General features: G+C 36.0%; 1 protein-coding gene across 1 annotated transcript in view; it reads left to right on the top strand.

The window, feature by feature from the left end:
* The window catches only part of Dgkb (diacylglycerol kinase beta), a 702,490-nt gene that overhangs the window by 325,221 nt on the left and 352,167 nt on the right, over positions 1 to 25,102 (top strand). The window contains exon 20 of the mRNA XM_051175084.1: positions 1,371 to 1,531. Within this exon, the coding sequence (XP_051031041.1) occupies positions 1,371 to 1,531 (161 nt within the window). The remainder of the gene's footprint in view (positions 1 to 1,370; positions 1,532 to 25,102) is intronic.

The following is a 25,102-nucleotide window of genomic DNA, read 5'->3' as shown; positions in this document are numbered from 1 at the left end:
TGATCAGCAGCTTCTGCTTATGAAACTCCAAAAATCAGGGCACCTCAATCTGGATTACCTCAATTTCTGTCCAATGTTGTAACACTGCCTACATCTGGATGCCTTGCCTTTCGTTGACTCAAAAATATTTTAGCCTTCACTATCATCAACAATTGTAACTTTTAAAAAAATTTCTCTTCCATTTGCTTAAGGTTCCAGTGTTCCAGTATTTAGGAGGGCCTGGGCCGTGCTCAAAATGATATGACAGACTTTGAAAACTCCCCATGGAAGGCCTCACCCTTCCTGAGAAGCAAACAGGGGGAGAGATTGGGGTCGGGGGGGGGGAAGGAGAAGATGGGAGGGTGCAGGAACTGGGATTAACATGTAAAACAAGTTTATTTCAAATTTAAATTTAAAAAATGAAAAAAAAAAGATTTGGTACTAAGTACTTTTTAAGCAATATCTCATTTATATTTGAGTTTGGGGAGAAGAGTGAGCTAATATGCAATGGGTTTAAGAAACATATACAATAACATCCCCCAGGTTAGTCATCAACCAATAAGAGAAACATATATACAGAAGGACATCTCCCATCATTTAATTTAGAGAGAGCTATCCAGTAAGAAGCCTAAGTCATTAGCCTAACAGTTTATAAATCAATACAAGTTTCTGTGTGTTTATTTTGGGCTAAATGGCTGTAGGACAGTTGGAAATGAAACTTGGTCCACAGGCCTATAGTGATAAAAACAAACATATTATGCAGTATACTTATAAGAGAAGGACAGTTTTGAGCACAGGGGATGGGAGTTATAGGAAATGTGCAATTGACGCTTTATGTTGGAGGTGGCTGCCAAATGATGTGTCCTCTGAGTTGAGACCATGTTGAAAAAATAAAAGCCAATTATCTCAAGGTGTACTATAAGACAAATTATGAAATATTCCAAAATTGAACATCTTTTTTTTTTTAAAGTTCCCATTGTCACTTGAAGGAAACATGAAGATAAGGGACAGATGTGATCTCTAACTTGGCCACTTAGCTTGCAATTTCAGCAATAAAGAAGGGAGGAGTTGGTAATTTTCTGTGAAAGGATGCTTAGAAAGTATAGAGTTGAAAATTAATTACATTCTTATGAACTTACAGACCAATGTGAAAGGATACACGGTAGAATTATTATTTAACAGTTGGATAAACTGAGGATTTATGCCATAAGAAATATTTATTGGAAGTGAAAACTAAGCATAAAATCTTGGTGCAAGTAGAAGATTTTTAATTTAGCCTTAAAATGTATTAATTAGCTTCAGAATAATTCGTACAATTAAACAGACACATGTAAGTGTAACTTCCTTTTGTTGGTTTATATTTTATCTCACTGTAAAATATTTTTTATCAGGCTATGAAGGTGAAAATTTGATGAAAATCCTAAAAGACATTGAAAGCAGCACAGAAATCATGCTGGACAGGTGGAAGTTTGAAGTCATACCCAATGACAAAGATGAGAAAGGAGACCCTGTGCCTTACAGCATCATCAATAATTATTTTTCCATTGGCGTGGTAAGATTTTCTACTAGATCTTTTTTTTTTTTTTAATCTGTCTTAAATACTGAATAACTACTATCTAAATCTATGAAAATTTACTGATTCAAAAAAATTGGTAACATTTTGTTATGAAATATCTATTTATTTCCTCTTCTTTAAAAAATAACTTACCCATAGTCTGTACTACGGTGTTCTGGCTGCACATAGTATATCTGTGTCCCACATGTGTACTTGGTACCCATGGAGGGCAGAACAGGGTATTGGAATGGTGCTGAACTGAAGTTACACACGGTTGTGAGCCACTTTAAGGTGCTAGGAATTGAAAACAGGTTGTAAGGAGTATGTTTTTTCCACCCGCTGCCATGCCAGCCCCAAATAATACACAGAGACTCTGTACTTGATACAATGCTGTTGGCCTGGTTACTTGTTTCTTATCGGCTAGCTCTGTCTTAAGTATTAACCCATTTCTGTGTATTTCCACGTGGTCTCCTTACTGGGGAGTGAGGCAAGCATCTGGTCTCCCCGGTCTCTCCATGCTGACTCCTCCTATCTACTTCCTCTTTCCTCCTTGACTCCTAGTACCGCCTATCTTCCTTTCCTATTGGCCAACAGTGCTTTATTATCAACCAGTATGAGAATCATATATACATAATGGCATCTCCCATCATCTCCTCTTTTCTGTCTAAATAAAAAGAAGGGTTTTTTAAGCTTAACATAGCAAAATATATAACACAACAGTTATCAAGTAAGGATCACAGTTAACAATATTTAGTCCATTAACATTTAGTAAGATTTGAAGAAAATATTCCATTATCTATTTTATCTTGTGAGTCTAAAGTCCTATATGTAACTTATCTTTAATCCTAACTAAGGAAAACTAACTATAACTATCTGTCTTCAACTCCTTCAAAGACCACAGAAGGATAATATATAAACTCTAGAAATGACAGAGACAACTCATTGCCTGGTCACCCGAAGTTCTTTTGTAATCTTGCATCTTCAGCCCATAGGCCATAGTGTGTCTGGCAGACTCTTCAGCAAAGCAGGAGACTTTAAACTGTCTTCTTGTATTGGCAGTTTGTCCGTCACTTTTCTCTGTGTCCTGCAGACTGTCTGGCAGACTCTTCCATGAAGCAGGAACTCTGTAGCAATGTCTATCTTGAATCAGCAGTCACTTTTCTGTGGATCCTGCATGTCCAGTTTATACATCATAAAGTCAAACAGTCCAGACAAGAGCAGTATCTTGTCTACATGGCTAGTATTGCCATATTGAGAGCAAACTTCATAATGCATTTCTTCGATGTCCATCTTCCATCTTCCTTTCTGGTGCAGGTGGTATTGCCAAGAGCAATTATGTCTCACAGACACGAAAACCCTAAACCATTTTAAATGCCATATTTTGTAGGTCTTTGAAAGGTTTGAAGAATGCTTATCTATCTTGAAAAACCTAACTAACTTAACTCTAAACTTTGACTATCATAGATAATTATCTATTATCTGTACTACATTATACATTACATTTCTAAATGAGCTATATAAACACAATACCTAAAGAAAAGGAGAATATACACTCACAAAATTGACCTTAAATTTGTATCAATAAATGAAAATCTGTTCTAAAACAAAGTATTCATATCTATACCATAATTCCCTTTTTACCTTTAAAAAGAGATTGGTTGTTGTCATTAACCATTTAAAACCAAGCCCACTTAAATGAAAACAAACATAAACAATATTTGGGAATATTTGGGAATTTGGGCGTCGTTCTTTCCAAACTACTTCCTGCTGATAGGGGGCGCGGTCATGGGGATCCTAAGAAGATGCAGAAATCTTCTTTGGCTGTAGTCTGCAAGGCTGCCTTGTTTAAGCTGTTTTGAACATTGTATCACCAGCAACTCTGTTTCAGGGGGTCTGGCTTGATCAAACCACATTAGTCTGGAAGGAATCCACAGCCTTTTATTTTCTGTGGAAACAAAAATAGAAATCCTTTTCCCCAGTAACTTGTTCTTAGACTTAAATTTTTGAGTCAAAGCATTTTTAAAATATATAAATTGAATTAATCCAGCAGCATTTCCTTTAACAGTTGTGTTTCCTCAGCAGTCAAATAATACAAAGACAATATAATACCGTACAGTATACAAATTTTCTCCATCTGTGTCTTTTTATTATTCTGTTTCTTTTCTATTTTTTGAGACAGGGTTTCTCCTTGTAACTCTTATCTGTCCTGGAATTTACTCTGCATACGAGGTTTACTTTGCAAATCACAGAGATCTGCTTGCCTCTGTCTCTCAAGTGCTGGGATTAAAAGCTTGTGCCAATACACCCAGTTCCTCTTTGTCTTTTTAAACCCATTTTATTTTTTTCCATGTCTCCTTATTTTAAAACACACTGTAAACCTTTAGATTCTTAATATGAATCTGTCTTTACTGTAAATTTTTATCTTCATCTGGCCACAAGTCTTTATCTGTTAAACAACAACATTGTTAAAATGAAAGTCTTTGTTGTTTCTGCCGCGGTTTATAAAAGTTGGTGGCGGCTATTTTACCGCCAGCCCTGGTGCTTTTAATGGTTGAGCAACCATCTCTATGGCCCTAGAAATACCTTATTACATAATAATACAGCTTACAATTTCCTTTAAAATCAGACTATCAACAGTTCATAAATTTTCATGATGTAAACAAATGAAAGAAACTATATACATCACTCTTGGCTGTTTTTGTTATCAAATGAATCTTAGAATGATTTAGAACATACTCTTCACTTCATTCAGTCTAATCTACATACTTCTGCAGAGGCATGCCTAGAGGATTACCTAATGTAGAAAATGCCTCACAAGCATGTCTGGAATTCATCCCACAAGTGACTCATGATTCCATCAAGTTGATGATGAAGATTAGCCATCATAACCTCATCCCTTATCATCTTGACTTGTGAAAACATCACTTTTAACCAAGCTCCTCCCCAACCTTTGCCTTTCAGGCTCTTGATCATCTCCTAACAGAAAATGCACTCCACCCATCATCAAGTTTCCATACTCTTTAGCAGTTCCTATAATGTCTAAAGTCCTTTTCTGAGACTCACTATAATGTATTAACAGTGATTTCCTAGCTTAAAGAGAAATTAAACAGTGTTACTGAAGTTTTCTTTCCAGCATGCAGCCACTTTGCCCCAAATAATCACAAAAAAAAAAAAAAAAAAAAAATCATCCCTAAAACTGTTGGCCAATGGCTTAGACTACTTATTGGCTAACTCTAATTTATTTACCCAGTTCTATTAATCTAATTATTTCTATGTGGTGTTATCTTACCTAAAAAGTGTCTATTACATGGTGTCTACCTGTAGCACCTCTCTGCCTAACACTCCCAGAATTCTCCTCATCTCTTAGTACTGCCAATCTTCCTGCTACTATTGGCCAAACTGTTTTATTCATTCACCAATAAGAGAAACATATATGCTGAAAGTCATCCCCCATGATTTTCTCTTTTCTATCTAAATAAAAAGAAAGGTTTTAGATTTAACACAATAAATTTATATGTAACAAAACAGTTATGAAGTAAGAACTATAATTAACAATATTTACTCCATTAAAATTTGGCAAAATTTAAAGAAAATATTCTAACATCTATGCTATCTTTGTGAGTCTAAAGTCTTATAATTTATCTTTTATCATAACTAAGAAAATCCATAACTGTAACTAGCTGTCTTAACTCCATCAAAGACATTTGCTCACTGGCTTGGTCTATGATGCCATCAGGCGGCATGCTGCTGGCTGGTCATAAACACCATTTGTTTGGTAACAGAAACTTTTAAAAGAACCATGTGGTTTTTGCTGCTTATGCTGAGTCAGGCAGACACTCTTAAAGGAACTTTGAGCCTTTACTTATCTCTAGCAAACAAAGCCTACCCAAGAAAATGCTGCTACCAAGAAGCTGTGCTTGTATCTGCTCCTTTATTTTAATAATCCTGTTTAAAGTTTGTGTAAGGTTTTTGTTTTCCTAGATATCATGTACCAACAGGGTGGAGCAAAGATTGTGTTTAGAGCTGTATTCTTCTGTTATTGGCTTTCTCTCTCTCTCCCCTAAATGAATATTTTTTTCTTGAAAACTTTCCAGAGCATTTGTCTTGAAATTATACCATAAATATATTGAGAATTGTTAGAGTGCCATAATCTTGTCACACATAGAATGGACATAAGTATTCAATAATGGCGTTAACATTGTTCAGATAACCTGGCTGATAATTCTGTAAAACAAGCTCCCTATCAGGAAAAAACATGATATAACCCTGTTCTTCATTATAATAGCAAATGATGTAAATGTTCATGAATTTAATTTGTAGTCAAACATGGTGGTGAACACTAATTGCAACTATCTGAAGTTTCAGGCAAAAGTATCAAGAATTAAAATTGAAAAGCAAAATGATGGGCCTAATCAAAGTGTGGGATAGGATATGTGTATGATTGTGAGGCAACGCATTGCTAAAGAAATAAGGAGGAGAGAGAGTTTTCATTTAGGGTTTATTTCTTCCCTCCCTCCCCTCCCTCCTTTACTCTTCTTTTTATTTTCTTTTTTCTTTTTATGTTTCTTTTTGTTTTTGTTTTGTTTTGTTTTGTTTGAAGGGTCCTTGTCCTTTTGACTTGAAGCCTTTGATGCAGCATTACATGGGAATAGGATTCTTTTCTGGAAAGATTTACAACTTTACACAGTAGTGTTGTCATCAGAATAACATACCTCATGGACAGTTTCTTTATCAAGTACTCATCACAGGGAGCCTCCTGTGCAACAGATTGCATTTTTCTTCCCTGTCAGTATATCTATATAATTAAAAAAAAATCTGTCATAAGCTATTCTTGAATGTACACTAAGTCATTAACTTGAACTGGGCTATTCAGTCAGTCACATAGAACTTGCCAAACAAGTGTGTTTGCTCTTAGTCTGATACTTATTAAGAAGAAAAAAGATAAATAAAAAAAACAGAGAGTGAAATAAAATGTAGCAAAGTTGAAGAATAAAAGGAATGTCTCAAATTGTTATCATAGATACTAGACATCAAAAGATTTACATATGTCTTTTATGTGTAGTTATTCCAGTAAGATGCATCATCACCTAAATAAAGTATGAGAACAAAGTGTGACTGTAATATCACTATCACTTTTAGTATTTCAATTATTACCCTGCCACACTAAATTGGTGTACTCTATTATCTGTAAAGAATTTTTCTCAAAATTTTACAAAATCTGAAAAATAAGTACAGAGTAATCTTCACACTTATTATGATGTGATACATGCATTTAAATAATAACAATAAAAATCCATCACCTGTTCATGATAAAGGTCTTGGAATAAACGGAGATAAAAGGAACATACTTAAGCATAATAAAAGCAATTTATAGTAGTAAGCCAAGAGCCATTGTCAAATTAAACGGATAGAAACTCAAAGTGATTCCACTAAAATCAGGAACAAGACAAGGATGTCCACTCTGTCCATATCTATTCAATATATAATTTGAAGTTCCAGTAGAGCAATGAGGCAATTATATGAGGTCAAGTGGATACAAATTTGAAAAGGAAGAAGTCAAACTTTCAGTCTTTGCAGATAATATGATAGTATACATAAAGTGAGCACAAAATTTTTACCTAGGAACTCCTATAGCTGATACATAGCTTCAGTAATATAGCATGATACAAGAATAACATCAAAAAATCAGTAGCTCTCTTATATACAAATAATAAATGGGATGAGACAAAATCAATTTTCTGGAGCTGGAGAGGTGGCTCAACAGTTAAAAGTACTGGCTGCTCTTCCAGAGGACACAGATTCAATCCCCAGCACCCATATGGCAGCTTGTAACTGTCTGTAGCTCTAGTGTCAGGTGATCTGACACTTTCATAGAGACATACTTGCAAGTAAAGCATGAATAAAATAGGCAAGTAATTGAAAAATATTTTCCCCTATGAGCTTGGTAGAAACCAAATGATATGTGGGAGTAACAGAATTTTTCACAAAACTTGAAATAAGAATGCTCAACTTCACATGGAAAACCAAAAATAAATAAATAAATAAATAAAACCAGTAGAGGTATAAATGATATTGTACAATATAAGAGCTTGTAGAGATATCACCATCCCTGACTTTAAACTCTACTATAAAGCTACAGTAATGAAAACAGCTGGGAATTGGTATAAAATCAGACATATGAACCAATAGAATCAAATCAAAGACCCTAACATTAATCCAAATACCTATGAACACCTAATTCTTGACAAAATAAATGTCAAAATGGTACATGGAATGAAAAGCATCTTCAACAAATGGTACTGACATAACTGGATGTCAACATGTAGACTATTGCAAATAGATATGTATCTATTGCCATGCACAAAACTCAAATCCAAGTGAATCAAAGACCTCAACATCAACCCAGTTATATTGAACTGGATAGAAGAGAAAGTCAAAAATAACCTCGAACCCATTGGCACAGGAGACCACTACTTAAATATAACACTAGTAACAAAGACTTTGAGAGCAACAATCAATAAATGGTATCTCTTGAAATTGAGTAGCATGTTTAAGGCAAATGATATGGACAAAAAACCAAAACTGGAGCCTACAGAACTGGAAAAAGATCTTCACCAACCCCACATCTGACAGAGGTATGATTTCCAAAGTATATAAATAACTCAAGAAAATAGGCACCAAAATACCACATAATCCAATTTTAAAAGGGATACAGACCTAAACAGAGAATTCTCAAAAAAGACACTCAAATGGACAAAAGTCATTTAAGGAATTGCTCAACATCCTTAGCCATCAGGGAAATTAAAATCAAAATTACTCTAAGAGACCATCTTACATCTATCAGAATGGCTAGGTTCAAAAACACTGAGGACAGCTTATGCTGCAGGGGATGTGAAGTAAAGAGAATACTCCTCCAGGTATGGTGGGAATACAAACTTGTACAACCACTTTGAAAATCAGTATGACAGTTTCTCAGAAAATTTGGAATCAATCTACCTCAAGACACATTGATGCCACTCTTAGGTATATACCCAAAGGATGCCCAATCATACCACAAGGATACTTGTTCAACAATGTTCATACTGAATTATTCACAATAGTCAGAACTTGGAAACAACCTAGATGCCCTTCAACTAAAGAATAAAGAAAAATTGTCACATTTACACAGCTGTTAAAAAAATGACACCATGAAATTTGTAGGCAAATTGATAGAACTTGAAAAAGAAATCCTGAGTGAGGTAATCCAGACTCAGAAAGACAAACATGGTATATACTCACTCATAAGTAGATACTAAATGAAAATCAAAAAATAACCAGACTACAATTCACATCTCCAGAGAAGCTAGGTAACAAGGATGACCCTAAGAGGGACACATGTATTGCCCTGGGAAGGAAACACAATAACATCTCCTGGGTAAACTGTGGCAAAGGAGGCAGTAAGGGGAAGTGAGTGATGGGGGATGAAAACATGATATTTGAGTAGGGGTAGGAACTGAGTAGGATATCAATGAGAGTGATATCTTGATAAATAGAGCCATTATGGGGTTAGGGAGAAACCTGATGTTGGGGAAATTCCCAGGAATCCTCAAGGATGACCCCAGCTAAGACTCCTAGCAATAATGGAGAGGGTACCTGAATTGGCCTTCAGCTATAATCAAATTGGTGATAACCCCAACTGTCATCATAGACCCTTCATCTGTTAATTGTTGGAACCAGATGTAGATATCCACAACTAAGCACCAGGTAGAGATCCGGGAATCCAGTTGAAGTGAAGAAGAAGGGAATATATGAGCAAAGGAGATTAAGGTTATGAACGGGAAATCTACAGAGGCAGCTGAACCTAGCTCATGGAAACTAAGAACACTAAATCAACAGCTGTGGAGACTCCATGAGACGGAGCTATGACCTCTGCATGTGGGAGACAGCTATGTAGCTTGGTGTATCTGAAGTGCCCCTGAGAGTAGTAGCAGGATCTATCCCTGGTGCATGACATCGCTTGTGGGAGCCCATTCCCTATAGTGGGGTGCTGTACTCAGCCTTAATGCAGGGGTCAGGGGCTTAGTCCTGCCTCAACTTAATGGACAAGGCTTTGTTGACTCAACATAGGAGCTCTTACTCATTGGGTTGAGTGGATAGGAGATGGCTGAAGGAGGCAATTGTGGGTGCAAGAGGAAGAGTGGGAGGGAGAACTGTGATTAGAATGTAAAACGAAACTAAAATTTTAAAATGTCCTGAAGAATCTGGGAATATGGGGAACAATATTTTCAGTATAATCAAGAAAATATACAAAAGACACACAGCAAACATCAGGCTTTAAAAAAAAGCTAATTAAAACAAACAAACAAAAACAAAACCAGAAACAAACAAAAATCACAAAGCATTGCTACCAAAGTCAGGAACACAGTAAGCATATTTACTCTCTTCTTTCTCATTCAATAATATCTCTAGAACAATAAACAAATGGTGGAGATAAAGAAGTAAATAGGAAAAAAAACATTATTTGCAGATGATGTAATTCTATATATAAAAGGCCTCATAGACTCCACAAAAATTCATATTGATGATTAATACATTTGGCAAAGTAGCAGAATACAAAATGAACACATAAAAACCAGTAGTCTTATACAGAAATACACCAAAAAATAAGTTACCAAAACAATCTCATTTAAAGAATCCTCAGAATAAGTCTAACTAAGAAAGTAAAATTATTGTAGAATAAAACCATAAGACAATGAGTAACAAGTTAAAGAAGTCACTAGACTATAGAAAGGACTTCCAAACTCATGGTAGGTAAAACTAATATGAAAATGGAAGTTTACAAAAAGCAATTCAGAGATTCAATTCATTTACAGAAATTGAAAATTTAATCAAAGAAGAAAATTCTTTAATTTTTATGTATGCACTGAAATTTTTTAAAGTTCAAAACAGCAGATTACTATAAAAATAAAAAGAAAACTCAGACAAATTTTAAAATATGCTAAGAAATGGCAAACATAAAGGAAAAACAATTTTAAACTTTTAAATTCAAAACTATATTAAGCTAAGAGAGTTTGTTATTGCTACTGTGTTTGATTGTTTTGGTTTTTGAAACAAATTCTTTCTGTGTATCCCAGCCTATCTTTGAACATGATGTCCTCCTGCTTTAGCATCCTCAGTACTGTCTTTATAGACATGTATCACTATATCTTGATGAACTCATTATCCTTTCTTTGATATTTTCACACACACACACACACACACACACACAACACACACATTACATATAAATCTCTCCCTCTCTTTTCTCTCTCTCTCTCTCTCTCTGTCTCTCTCTCTCTGAAACAGGGTTTTCCTGTGTAGCTTTGGTGCCTGCTCTGGCACTAGCTCTTATAGACCAGGCTGGTCTCAAACTCACAGATATCTGCCAGCCTCTGCCTCCCAAATTCTGGGCTTAAAAGCTTGGACCACCAATGCCCAGTTACATATAGATTTCTTGTGTGTGTGTGTGTGTGTGTGTGTGTGTGTGTGTGTGTATGTGTGTGTGATATACAACAGAATACAGGTGAGAAAACTTTAAAAAGCATATTTTAAATTGAATACATATTACAAATCACACCATATAAATGTGAAATATAAAGGTCTATTTATTATTTACAATTGTCCACCAATAAACAGCATAATATAGAGGCAGTGAGTAAACTGGTAGAAACAGAGCCAACCAAGACTAAATATGAAAAAAACTTACCTGAAATGATCTATAACTATCAATATTTATTATGGAAATTGTAGCAGTAACTAACATGTACCCAATGAACAGAAAATAAAGACCCAACCTGTTAAATATTTAAAGTATGGCAATCCTCAAATTCTTCAAAAAGTTTATTATTAATTATTATAAATATTTTTATTTAACTCCCAATCACAGTTTCCCTTACCTCCACTCCCCCCAGTTCTCTCACACTTCCCTTCTACATAATCACTCCCCCCTTCAGAAAAGAGTAGGTCACCAAAAGTGGGCAGTCAGACACAGACAAGACAAGATGATTAAGACAATGTGAACACCCTTACATAGAGGCTGGATAGACCAAACTAACAGGAGGAAAAGTCTCAAGAGCAGGCAAGAATCCTCCCACTTCTAGATATCTCACAAGAACACCAATCTACCAGCTAAAACATGTGCAGAGGACCTGGTGCAAACCCATGGAGGACAGTGCTTATAGTTTCAGTATCTGTGAGTCCACATGAGCCCTATTTAGTGGATCTAGTAGGTATTGCTCTCCTGGTGTCCACTCCTTCTGACTCCTACAGTTTTTCTTGCCCCTCTTCTCACAGGTCTCCCTCTCTGATGAGGAGAGACATGATGAAAACCTACAATTTAGAATCTTCCCACATAATGTCTGCCTGTGGGTCTCTGCATCTGCTCCCATCTGCTGTCAAAGGAAGCTCTATTATTATGACTGAACAAGACAGTAATTTGAGGATAGCCATAGCAGAAAACCATTAGGAAGGACCTCTCTCTCTCTCTCTCTCTCTCTCTCTCTCTCTCTGTGTGTGTGTGTGTGTGTGTATGTGTGTGTGTGTGTGTGTGTGTGTGTGTGCGTGTGCCTTTGCCAACTGTGTTTGGTTCTACCATAGGACCCTAGGTCTCTAGGCTACCATGTTCCTGGCCATACTTGAAGTGAGCTTCAAGTTAAACCAACCATTGCATTTTTACGTACACTTTTTCTGTGACATGCCTCAGTACATTGTGTAGGCAGTCTTGATTATTGGAGGAGGGTTTTATGACTTGGTTTGTGTCCAAGTTTCTCTTTCCATGACCATCTGAGCATTCCTGTCAAAGAGTCTTGAATGTAGGGGTGAAGACTCCCAACCCCATCTAAGTTCAAAGTACTGAGTAGAAGTTTTCTTCAGCAATGTGGCCTTCTTTTAGTTTTCAGAGGGAACCATATATCTTAGAATCATTCTTCGTTCTTTAGGGATCTCTACAGGATTCCCTCAACCAAGAACTCATCTGAATGTAATCCAGTCCCACCAGATGAGAGAAGACTATCAAATTTATTTTATGAGGTCAGTACCACCTTAAAAACGAAGTTCATGTAAGGCCACAATCTCAAGTCAATGACACCGATAAGTACCATGCTAAGGACTTCAGCATGATGCTGGCCAGCAGAATTTAGCACCACATTAAGAGCTTAATATAACAATGAGCAATCTTAATGGATCCTAGAGCTAAGAGATCATTTTGCATATGAAAATCCATAGCTTCCATACCCACAATGAGAGAATAAAGAAACAAAATCATAGGATAGTCTCATAAGACTTAGATAGAAATGCTAATTCTATCTAATGTTCAAAACTTCAACAGATTTTAGTGATAAATCCACAGGTACACAGTGAACTGATTTTCCAGCAAGAGTTCCAAGAATATATAATGGAAATTGAAATTTTCTTTAACAAACGCTACTAGAAAAAAAATGAATATCCACATCCAGAAGAAGAGAACTGTAGCCTTACCTCACACCAAACATAAAATGTAATGTGGAGTTAATTATGAAGAAGTGAAACTCTAGAATACCCAGAAGAAGATTCTTGAGCTCCTAGAAACAGGAGTATGCTCAATGACAGAAGTTCAGCTGTGACTTTCTGAATATGATAACAAAAGCGTAGGTGACAAAAAAAAAATAGTAAGTAAGAATAAATCAAAGTATGAATCTTCTGCCTATCATAAGAGATGATAATGAAGTGAGAAAACACCAAGTGCAATATATACATACGTACGTACGTACGTACGTACGTACGTACGTACGTATGTATGTACCTGAAAAGTTATTTGCCTCCAAGGAAAATAAAAATCCAGACACTTACATTAGGAAATTAATATCACAATCTTTAACGGACAAGCATTTCTTTAAAGAAGACATCCAAAAGAAGAGGTATATGAAAATATACTGAATATCATTACTCATCTGAGAAATATCAATCATAATCACAATGACATATCACTCCATTCCTGTTAGAATGTGTATATTACAAATTTGAAGAAAACTAATATTGACAGGCTGTGGGGGAATTGGGAGTCTTTTGTAGCATTTGTGGGTATCACAAATATATCTCCATTCTCCACCCAAAATAGGGCAGATTCTTTAAAAATTAAAGCTACCATGTCATTCAGAAATTCATTTCAAGGGATAGATCCAGAAAGATTTAAATCAAAATAATATATTTTTGTTTGTAAGCCTGACCTTTAATGAGTCAGCTGTGTTTCCAAATACAAAATTGAAGTCTTGAGGACATATGAGCAAATTTTTACTCACTGAAGCACATTTCAATTGCTAAGGTGGAGAAAAAAATGTCTTAGGATTTGTATTGCTTTGAAGAGATGCCATGACCACAAAAACTCCTATAAAGGAAAACATTTCATTGCCTTGGCTCACTTACAGTTTAGAGGTTAAGTTTATTATTGTCATGGGGGGAAGCAAGACACCATGCAAACAGACATGGTGCTAGAGAGTGATCTGACAGTTCTTACATCTTGAGTTTAAGGCAACAGGAAGTGGTCTGTCTCACTGGGTATAGCTTGAACAGAAGAGACCTCAAAGCCCACCCCCACAGAGACACAATTCTTCCAACAAGTTCCACCCCTATGGGGGGCCACTTTCCTTTAAACTACCACAAATAATGCTAAAGTTTATCTAAAACTTAAATATGTTACTGAACAACCTACTATTAGTAGCCTCAGGGACCAGCTCTAAAGGGATACTTCCAGGGTTAGAAGAAAAAATCTACAGCATAGCAAAAACTGGACTCATGGTGTTTTAGACAGGTGAAGTAACACAGCCTCACAGAGTTAAAACAAATGCAACATAAAAGAATGCACACACCTTTGCATCATTAAACAAATATTCCACAGTATAAATAAATGTAATGCATCTTGATATTCCATAACAGTAGGCAGTAGAAATAAGAGTTGGTAAAAAAGAAGAAAAAAAATTATGGCCCATTAGAGGCAAATGTGATGGTAAAATTCTTTAAATAGTGTCTAGCACCTTGATTTTTCTGGTTTTGACAGATGCGTAAGGCCAGGGCATTTGTGAACTGGGGTCCTCACATTATGTTTGCTTAGAACATATTCTTATTGCAGGAGTTTGCTTCCAGGTCCTAAGAAATAAGATGTTACCTTTACGCAATACAAAAGCTAAAATGTTTCTGGAACTTATAGATGAGAGCACATTGAACTGGCTCTCTGGTCAGTAGAGTCTATGGTTCTCCGTACAAACTGAGAAACTTTAAAAAACTAGACAGAAATTTCATTCTTTTTGGAATGGCTATGCTTTTTTGTTTTTAGTTTGTTTATTTTGGAAGCATCAATGAAAGATTTATTAAAAAATCAGTCACATTTCTCTTTCTCCTAGCTCCCTCTCCACTCACTGCCTTCAAACTCCCAATATGCTCAGGAGATCTTGTTCCTTTCCCTTTCTGTGATAGACCTTGTATGAATCTCTTAGGTAACTACTTGTATTCTAGTTTCTCTGATGGTGTGAATTATAGGCTGGTGATCATTTGCTCTATGTCTAAAATCCATATATGAGTGAATACATTCATGTTCCTATTTTTGTGACTAGGAGAAAGAGAAGGGGAGGAGAGGAAAGCATGTGGGACTAGAAAGATTGAGTCAGGGGAAGAATAGATGAGAGATAAAATAGAGAGAGAGATACCATAAAAGAGGGAGCCATTATAGGTTTGAAGAGAAAACTGAATCTAGAAAATTGTCCAGAGACCTACAAGACTGACCTCAACTAACAATTTGATCAACAGTGGAAAGGCTACCTTAAATGCACTTCCATGATAATGAGATTGATGACTAACTTATCCACCATCATAGAGCCCTCATCTAGTAGCTGATAGAAACAGAAACAGATAATCACAGTTAATGACTGAGCTGAACTGGAATCCAGATGCAGAGAAGGAGAACAAGACATGGCTGACCTGAACAAGGGAGAGAAAATGGGCTCCCAGACTGATAGCTGGGAAACCAGTATTGGACTTACTCAGACCCGCTGAACATGGGTCTCAGTTAGAAGGCCTGGACAGTCTAAGAGACCTCTGACAGTCGAACCAGAATATATCCCTGGTGCACAAAAGGACTTTGGAAGCACATTCCCCAATGGAGACATACTCTCTTAACTTAGAGGCAGGAGGGAGGGCCTAGTCCCTACTCCAAATGACTTGACAGATTTTGTTGATCCCTCCTGGAAGGCATCACTCTCCCTGTGGAGTGGGGGGAGGATGGGATGGGAGAATGGGGGGCCATGGGAGGAAGGGAGAGAGGGAAGGAAAGAGGGAAGGAGAGAGGGAAGGAGAGAGGGAGAGAGGGAGGGAGGGAGAGAGAGAGTCAGGGAAGAAGAGGGAACTGGGATTAATATGTAAAATAAGAAAAAGTTTATAAAAAATAAATTTCCCATCTTAAAAAATAAAAATACTTGGCCATAAAGAATATCAATTGTATAAAGATGTAAAATTCTTTTTATTTTCTTATTATTTATATAACTTTTTTATTTAAATTTGAAACAAGCTTGTTTTACATATTGATCCCAGTTCCTTAACCCTCTCACTCTCCCCTGTTGCCCCCTCCAAACCCCATCCCATCCCCTTTGTGCTCACCAGGGAAGGTAAGGCCTTCCATAGGGAGTTTTCAAAGTCTGTCATGTCATTTGGAGCAGAGCCCAGGCTCTCCCTCATGTTTCTAGGCAGAGGGAGTATTGCTGTATGTGGAATGGGGCTCCCAAAGTCCATTTATGTAGGAGGGTTCCAGAGGCCCCAGACCTCCCAACTAATACCACATTCAGGGAAACTGGGTCAGTCCTATGCTGGTTTCCCAGCTATTAGACTGGAGTCCATGAGTTCCCCCTTGTTCAGGTCAGCAGTTTCTGTGGGTTTCTCCAGCCTGATCTTGACCCCTTTACTCATCACTCCTTTTGAGTGCAACTGGATTCCAGGAGTTCAGCTCAGTGGTTAGCTGTGGGTATCTGCTTCTGCTTCCATCAGCTACTAGATGAAGGCTCTAGGATGGCATATAAGGAAGTCCTCAGTCTCACTATTGGGGATGGGCATTTAAGGTAGACTCTCTGCTATTGCTTAGATTCTTAGTGGGGGTCATTCATGTCGATCCTTAGATATTTCCCTAGTGCCAGATTTCTCTTTAAATCTATAATGGCTCTCTCTATTAATGTATCTCATTTCTAGCTCCCTTTCTCTATTCTTCCTCTTGTTCTCCTCTCCTTTCTCCCCTCCTCTTTCTCCTACCTCCCTCTCCACTCACCCCATGCTCCTACTTTACTAGGGTTTTGGCTTATTTGATGGAGTACTTGCCTGGCTTCTAGTGCCTAGCACTGCAGAGAACCAGGTGTGGTGAAATTGCTTGTAATTTTTTTTTTTTGAGAACTTCATACATGTGTACTGTATTCACTTCATTTCCCCCACCCCAAACCTTCCTTTCTTCCTCAAATTCATTGTCTATTAAATTTCATGGCTTCTTTCTCATATGTGTGTATTTATGTTATAATTATATGATATACATATACATATATATATGATATAGTTGTATGCATTGCTGAGTCCATTTATTGTTGTTTATTTTTATATGCTTTTAGAGCTAACCTATTGATGTTGGATTACCAATTTAGAATCCATTCTCTATGGAACTCTCTCTCTCTCAAGCCATTAAAGCCATTAATTACCTGTAGCTCTTCATCTATGAGTGGACTTGTGATACTTTAGACATCTATGTTGGCATGTCAGATGGTGTTGTCATTATTCAGCTTTGGTTTAGGGAACTATACTGTTGAAACTCCACAAGTGTGCTTCCAGTCTTTTCTGGAAGACACAGCCTTACAGATAAGATCCTTTGGCTCTTATCAACTCTCTGATTACTTTTGGAGATACTACATGAGATTTAAGTATTGTCTATTGTGTTTCCACATATGTGTGTAAGAGAATAAGAATACATAAATAGTTATTTAAAGAGTTGCAAAGCATACAAGAAAAAGTGAAATTAACAGGGAAAGTAAAAAGAAAAAATTCTAATGACATAAAGACCCAGTTTTTCATCTCCATAAAATAAAAGGAATGTATGAACAGCTGGCAAAGGTAGTTTTTAGGGGAGAGAGAGAGAGGCAAGTGGGAGGGAGGAGGCATAGTAAATAAAAAGATGTAACCATGCTATAGGAGATATTTAAGTAATTTTTAATGTGTCACTTGAATTTTCTCACTCTGTCTGATAAATGGAATGTATTCCATGGACATGTAAAGAGCTAAATTTTGCCAAGGAATGAGATAATATCCCTGTACCTGCTCTTAGGGAAGAGACAGAATCAACAGGATTTGTTCAAATGCTGCTTCATTGCAGATATCAGCACTCAAAGTTCTTGCAGTAGGTCCGAGGTGACTCCAACACTTCTCATGTCTAAGACATTTCTCATTGATCTCCATATCTGCTTGTGTGTTATCATGTTTTTAAGTAACATTGAGCACGTGTGTGTGTATATGTTTGTGTTTGTGTTTGTGTGTGTGTGTGTGTGTGTGTGTGTGTGTGTGTGTGTGTGTGTGTGTAGCTACAAAAATACAAAAGGACCAAATCACCATATACAAAATCTAGGGACAATTAAACTCACTTTTTCTTTGAGCTTAAGTCCTCAAAATTTTAAAATATTTAAAAGTGAAAGTTAAGAAGAGGAGTTTTTCAGTTTATTTTCCATAGCTAGCAAAACTCACCATCCTAATATATCTCTCCCTCAAAGGAAATTCACATGTAGATGTAAATGCTAAAGTGACAAAAAAAAATTAATTAACAAATCTAGTAATCCAATGTCCTGGGATCAATTCTCCAGCACCACAGAGGCAAAGTAACAAAGAACACAGCATAGTGACTGACGGTTTGGTTTGCTGTATTACAGAGATGAACCCTAATTGTCACAGTTATTTAAGGAGAAACAGCTCTTTTTAACTTTTATCACTAAATATCTATTCTTAGTATTATCTTCATTAAGGGACTGTAGCAGGGTTCCAAATAAAATAAATAAGGACAAAATGAATTTTCTACCATTATTTTAATCAATTGTTAGGAAGTGAATTAATTTAGTGATGAGAAATTTAAAGAATGTGTATTTATATCTATATAGAGAGAGAAAAGAAAAAAGACACACTTGTTATTTTAAGGTGATATACAGTTATAGTAAATGTGTATCAATTAACAATAAATCTGAAATCAGGGTAAGGTGATGACTATTGAATAGATACTTTTGTTTACACATTCAGTCAATTTACACATATAGATCATTGCTGCTGAGAATTGTAATGGGATTAGTGGTCCTATTAATTAACTATAGTTTGTAATTGGATGAATGCCATTGTACTTTTCTGTCATAATGTACCTACAATAGCCAATGTTCTTGTCATATGCAAATACTGCTAATTAGTTATAACTAATGTACTGTAATAAAAATACATAAAGCAGACTGAGTAGAAAGTGAAACTAAATAAGGGAGCTAGGAAATGAACAGAGAATATATTTAGCATATGCTAAAATTCAAGATCCTTGGATAAGATTGAAGGAAACAATAAATAATGGGATAGAGTTATTTATTCATTTGAATGAAAATAAATTTATATATCACCTTCCTGTTCATGTGTGATATATATCATGTATATTGCTATTTCCTTTTCCTGTATATATGTTATATACATCATTTATGTGGGAGAAATTTGACTCAGGGAAGGAGAAAAATCTCAAATGTTTAAAGAGGAAATAAACAACATTTTTCATGATTTTCCTCATTAAATGTACTTTAATACTATTTATAAGTAAATGCCACAGAATATTTCTAGTCATTAGTAAACATAAGATTAATAAATTAAAACACAGCCTTATATGATCAAAAAATAAGAGGTCCTGGAGAGATAGCTCTTTGGTTAAGAGCAGATGTTGTTCTTGTAGTCAACTGAATTCCTATATGATGACTCACAATCATCTCTAACTTCAGGTTCAAAGTCTTTTGACCTCCATGCTTGTACATGGTCAACATACATAAATGTACCCAAGAATCCTATACACATAAAATAGAATAGAATCATTCATTTTAAAATGCCTTCTCCCAAATAAGAATCTAATAGCAGATGTTATGACATGTACCTGTAATATCAGCACTCAGGGCAGTTATGTGGGATGATAGCAAGTTCCTGGCCAGGCTGAATTACATATTAATTTACTGACTTAAAATATAAAAGACAAAATTATAAGTGGCTATAGGATTTAATGCAATAGCTCTCAACTTGAGGGTTTGAGAGTTCAACAACCTTCTTATAGGGATTATAAATCACATATCCTGCATATCAGATATTTACATTATGATTCAAAACAGTAGCAAAAAATCACAGTTATGAAGTAGTAATGAAATTAAATTTATGGTAGGGAGTCACCCAACACAAGGAATTATATTAAAGGGTCACAGCATTAGAAAGGTTAAGAACTGATCCAATGGAAATATGGGACAACATTGAGAAAATTGAAAGTAGTCTTAATGAACAGATGGAAATTATTTTAATAAACAATGAAATTCAATGTTATGAAATGGGTTACCATATTTCATTTTTCATATTTTTAAAATTAGACATACTAAATCATATATTATTTCAATGATTAAAAGTGGACACCTTTATATTGTTTGTTAAGCTTATAAATCAAAAATGTTTGGGAAATAATTTAACAATATATGTTAAATTTTAAAAAGTGTGAATATTTTCTATGCCATTATTCCTCATTTATAAAACTGAACCATATGAGAGACCAAGACCATAAATTGAGGGTGCAAATTATATTCATTTACATACCCTTGGGAGGAATCTAAATGTTTCTGAATCCAAAAGTTATATTACTATATCACATTCATTTCTCTTTAAATGAGAAAAGCAACTTGTCCATGAGTAAAACTCCATCTGCTCATGATTTGTGAAAGAGGCCCTTGTAGAAACTACTTCAAGGCCATAATAAGAATTAAATGGTTGAAGTGTGTCTAAAGCTCCTACTGAAATGAAAACAAAGAGATCAGTGGCAATCACATTTCTATGATTTTCTGAAGCTGAATGTAGTCAAAGATTCCTGTTCTGACTGGTCCCATAGCTATTTAGTCCCAAGTGAACACCCAGAAACTTATATTAATTTTAATGTTTAGCCTATGATTTAGGCTTCTTTTTGATATATATATATATATATATATACATATATATATATATGTATATATATATATATATGTATATATATATATATATATACATATATATATATATATATATATGTATGTATATGTATATATTCATTTTACATGCTGATCCCAGTTCTCTCTCCTCTCCCTCTCCCTCTCCCTCGCTCCCTCCCTCCCTCCCTCTTACCAGCTCTACCCCCTCACATTCACCCTGACCACCCTCCCCTCCCATCCCCCCAACCTAATTCGACATGTAGGGCAATGCCATCCAGGTGGGGGTCATTTAAATCTGTCAAGTCATTTCAAGTAGGGACTAGGACTTCTCTCCTGTCTTTAGATAAAAGGAGTATCCCTCCATGGGGGATGTGTCCACAAGGTCTTTTTGTGCACGAGGAATACATCCTGATTCTACTGAGTGAGGTCCCTTATACAGCTCAGTCCTTCTATCTGAGAACCATAGTCAGGGGGTCTGAGTCAGTCCCATGCTGGATTCCCAGCTATTAATATGGGGGCCCGTTAGCTCCTGCTTGTTTGGGTCAGCTGTCTCTATGTGTTTCTGCAACTTGTTCTTGTCCTCTCCCTCTGCATCTGGATTCTAGTTAACTCAGTGTTTATATATGGGTGTTTGCTTCTGTTTCCAACAGGTACTAGATGAGGGCTCCATGATTGTGGATAAGTTAGTTGTTGATCTCACTATCTGGGAAGGTCATTTATGGTAGCCTTTCCACAGTTGCTCAAATTGTTAGTCAGCAGCAGTCTTGTAGGTCTCTAGACATTTATTTAAGTTCTGTTTTCTCTTCAAACCAATAATGGATCCCTGTTTTATGCTCTCTCCCTCTCTCCCCCTCTCTTTCCCTCTCTCTCTCTCTCTCTCTTCTGTCTTCTATTCCTACCATGACTCAATCTTCCTAGTTGCACGTGCTTTCCTCTCCTCCCCTTCTCTTTCTCCTACTTCTCTCTCCATTCACTGCGCCCCCCACGTCCCATATGCTCTGGGGGACTTGTCCATTCCCCATTCTGTGAGGGACTTTATATGAATCTCTTAGAATACACATTGTATCCTAGTTACTCTAGTGGTGTGAATTATAGGCTGGTGATCATTTGCTCTAGGTCTAAAATCCATATATAAGTGAGTACATACCATGTACCTGTTTTTGTGATTAGGTTACCTCATTCAGGATGGTTTCTTCAAGTGTCATCCACTTGCCTGCAAATTTCAGGATTCCATTATTTTTTTCTGCAGATTAGTATTCCATTGTGTAGATGTGACACATCTTCTTTATCCATTCTTCAGTTGAGGGACATCTAGATTGCTTCCAGGTTCTTGCTATTACAAATAAAGCTGCTATGAACATAGTTGAGCACATCTTTGTTGCATAGATGTGGATCATATGGGTATGTGCCCAAGAGAGGGATTGCCGGGTCCTGTGATAAACTAATTCCCATTTTCCTGAGGAATCGCCATACTGATCTCCAAAATGGCTGTATGGGTCCACTCCCACCAGCAGTGGAGGAATGTTCCCCTTTCTTTCTCCAAATCCTGTCCAGCCTAAGTTGCCATTGGTGTTTGTAATTTTAGCCATTCTGGCAGGAGTAAGATGGTATCTCAAAGTTGTTTTGATTTGCATTTCCCTGATAGCTAAGGAAGTTGAGCACTTTCTTAAGTGTCTTTCAGCCTTTTTGATTTCCTATATTGATAATTCTATCAATATAGTTTATTAACTATAGTTAATAAATTTTCTCAATTAACATTTGGCAAAATTTAAAGAAAATATTCTATCATCTGTCTTATCTTTGTGGGTAGTCTTATATGTAACTTCTCCTTTATAATAACTAAGGAAAACTATAACTAAGTGTCTTCAACTTCATCAAAGACCTCTATTACCACCAGCCTGGTTCCATTGCCCCATCAGTTCCAAAATAACACGCAGAGGCCCAATTAGTTATAAAGTTGGCAAATGGCTAGAGCTTCTTATTGGCTATCTCTGTCTTAGTATAAACTCATTTATACCAACCTAAGTGTTTCCATGTGTTCTTCTGGACCTCTAACTCTTTTTGTGTCCTACATTTTGACTCTTCTCTAAACATCTCTCATAATCCTACTTTTCTCCTAGCCCCACCTATCTTGCTTCTCTATTGGCCAACATTGCTTTATTCATTAACCAATAAGAGAACATATTTACAGAATGATATGTCCCATCATCTCCTCTTTTCTGTATAAATAATAAGAGCTTTAACTTTAACATAGTAAAATATATAGCAAATCAGTTATCAAATAAGAACTAAAATAACAATATTTTGTCATTAACATTATCAGGAATTAAAGAAAATATTCTATTGTTTATCCTATTTTTGTGTGTCTAAAGGCTTATATGTAACTTACCTGTAATCCTAACTGAGGAAAACTATAATTATAACTATCTATTTTGAACTATATTGAAGACCACAGAAGGATAATATATAAATTCTAGAAATGATCTTGACAGTCATACAAAATTCTTCTCTAAACTTGCTCATCCATCTTTGGCCCATAGGCCACAATGTATCTTGCAGACTTCTCAGCAAAGCTGGAAATTTTAAACTGTCCCACCTGTGTTGGCAGTTTGTCAGTCATTTTTCTCTGTGTCTGACAGACTCTTCCATGAAGCAGGATCCCTATGGCACTGTCCATCTTGAATCAGCAGTCACTTTTCTGTGTGTCCTGCATGTCCAGTTTATACAGCATAAAGTCAAATAGTCCAGACAAGAGCAATATCTCACCCAAATGGCTAGTCTTACCATATTGTAAGTAAACTCCATAACGAATTTCTTCAGTGTCCATCTTCCTGTCTGATGAATGTAGTGTTGTCAGGAGCAGTTATGTCTCACTGTCAAGAAAACCCTAAACCATTTAAATGTCATGTTTTGTAGATCTTTGAAAGGTTTGAAGAATATCTATGCACCTAGAATACATATTTATATATCTAGAACACCTAACTATAAGTTTTAAACTAATATAGGTAACTATCTATAATCTGTACTATATTATACATTACATTTTTAGAAAAGCTATATAAAAACAATACTTAAAAAAGAGGAGAATTATACATATCACAAAATTGACCTTAAATTTGTATCAATAAATTAAAATCCTTTTCAATACAAAGTATTCATTTCTGTATCCTATTCCCCTTTATTTCTTTTTAAAAGAGATTGACTGTGATCATTAAACATTTATAACCAACCCCATTTAAATGAAAACAAACATTTTAGATAATATTTGGGAATTTAGATGTCGTTCTTTCAATACTGCTTCCTGCTGGTTGGGGAAATAACATGGGAATCCTGAGAAGACCCAGAAATCCTGGCTGTAGTCTACAAGGCAGCCTTGTCCCAATTGTTTTGAATGCTGAATCACCTGGGACAATGTCTTAGGAGGTCTTGCTTGATCAGACCATGTTAGTCTGGAAGGAATCCACAACTTTTCATTTTCCATGGAAACAAAAATAGAAATACTTTTTCCAAGTAAACTGTCCTTAGACTTAAATTTTGAAGTCACAGCATTTTTAAAATATTTAAGTTTGATTAATTTAGCAGCATTGATATCCAAATGTATTTTAGCAGCTGTATCTCTTTCTTCCTAGGCAACCATGTAATTTAAATACAGCATTATAGTATATGGTATCCAGACTCAGTGTGTATTTTCCTTTTTTACGTGGCTTTTTTATTACTCTGTTTCTTTTCATTTTATTTTTTTCATTTTCTGAGACAAGGTTTCTCTGCGAACTTTTGGCTGTGATGAAAGTTACTCTATACACCAGGTTGATTTGAAATCACAGAGATTTGCTTGTCTCTGCCTCTGGAGGCTGGAATTAAAGGCGTGTGCCACCACTGCCCTGTCACTTTTTTCCTTTTTAACAAATTTCCTTTTTATTTTCTCAGCCAAGCCTATGTATATTTTTAAACACATTGTAAAAACCTCTTAGGTTTTACTTTATCTGAATCTGTCATTAATGTGTATCTCTACCTTTCTTCTGGCCACATGTCTTATATCTGCTAAACAGCATTGCTAAAATTAAAGTGGCAGCTGTTTTGGCTGCTGCCTTTCTAATATGGTAGGGGCACGTTTACCATCAACACTGAGAGCTGTGCTTACTTCCTTGGTCTATGCTGTCATCAATCAACATGCTGCTGGCTTGGAGATGTGGTCACTGCCATGGCCAGCTGGGGTCTCTTAAAAGAGCCTGTGGATTTTTTATTTTTTATTTTTCCTGATTTATGCTGAGTCAGGAAACTTCCCTCAAAGGAGTAGCTTAAGTCTCTGCTTATCTCTAGCAAAACAGAGCCCTCCATA

Source organism: Phodopus roborovskii, unplaced genomic scaffold (assembly GCF_943737965.1).
Source record: "Phodopus roborovskii unplaced genomic scaffold, PHOROB, whole genome shotgun sequence".
Classification (NCBI taxonomy): domain Eukaryota; kingdom Metazoa; phylum Chordata; class Mammalia; order Rodentia; family Cricetidae; genus Phodopus; species Phodopus roborovskii.
This window is presented reverse-complemented; position numbering and strand designations above follow the sequence as displayed.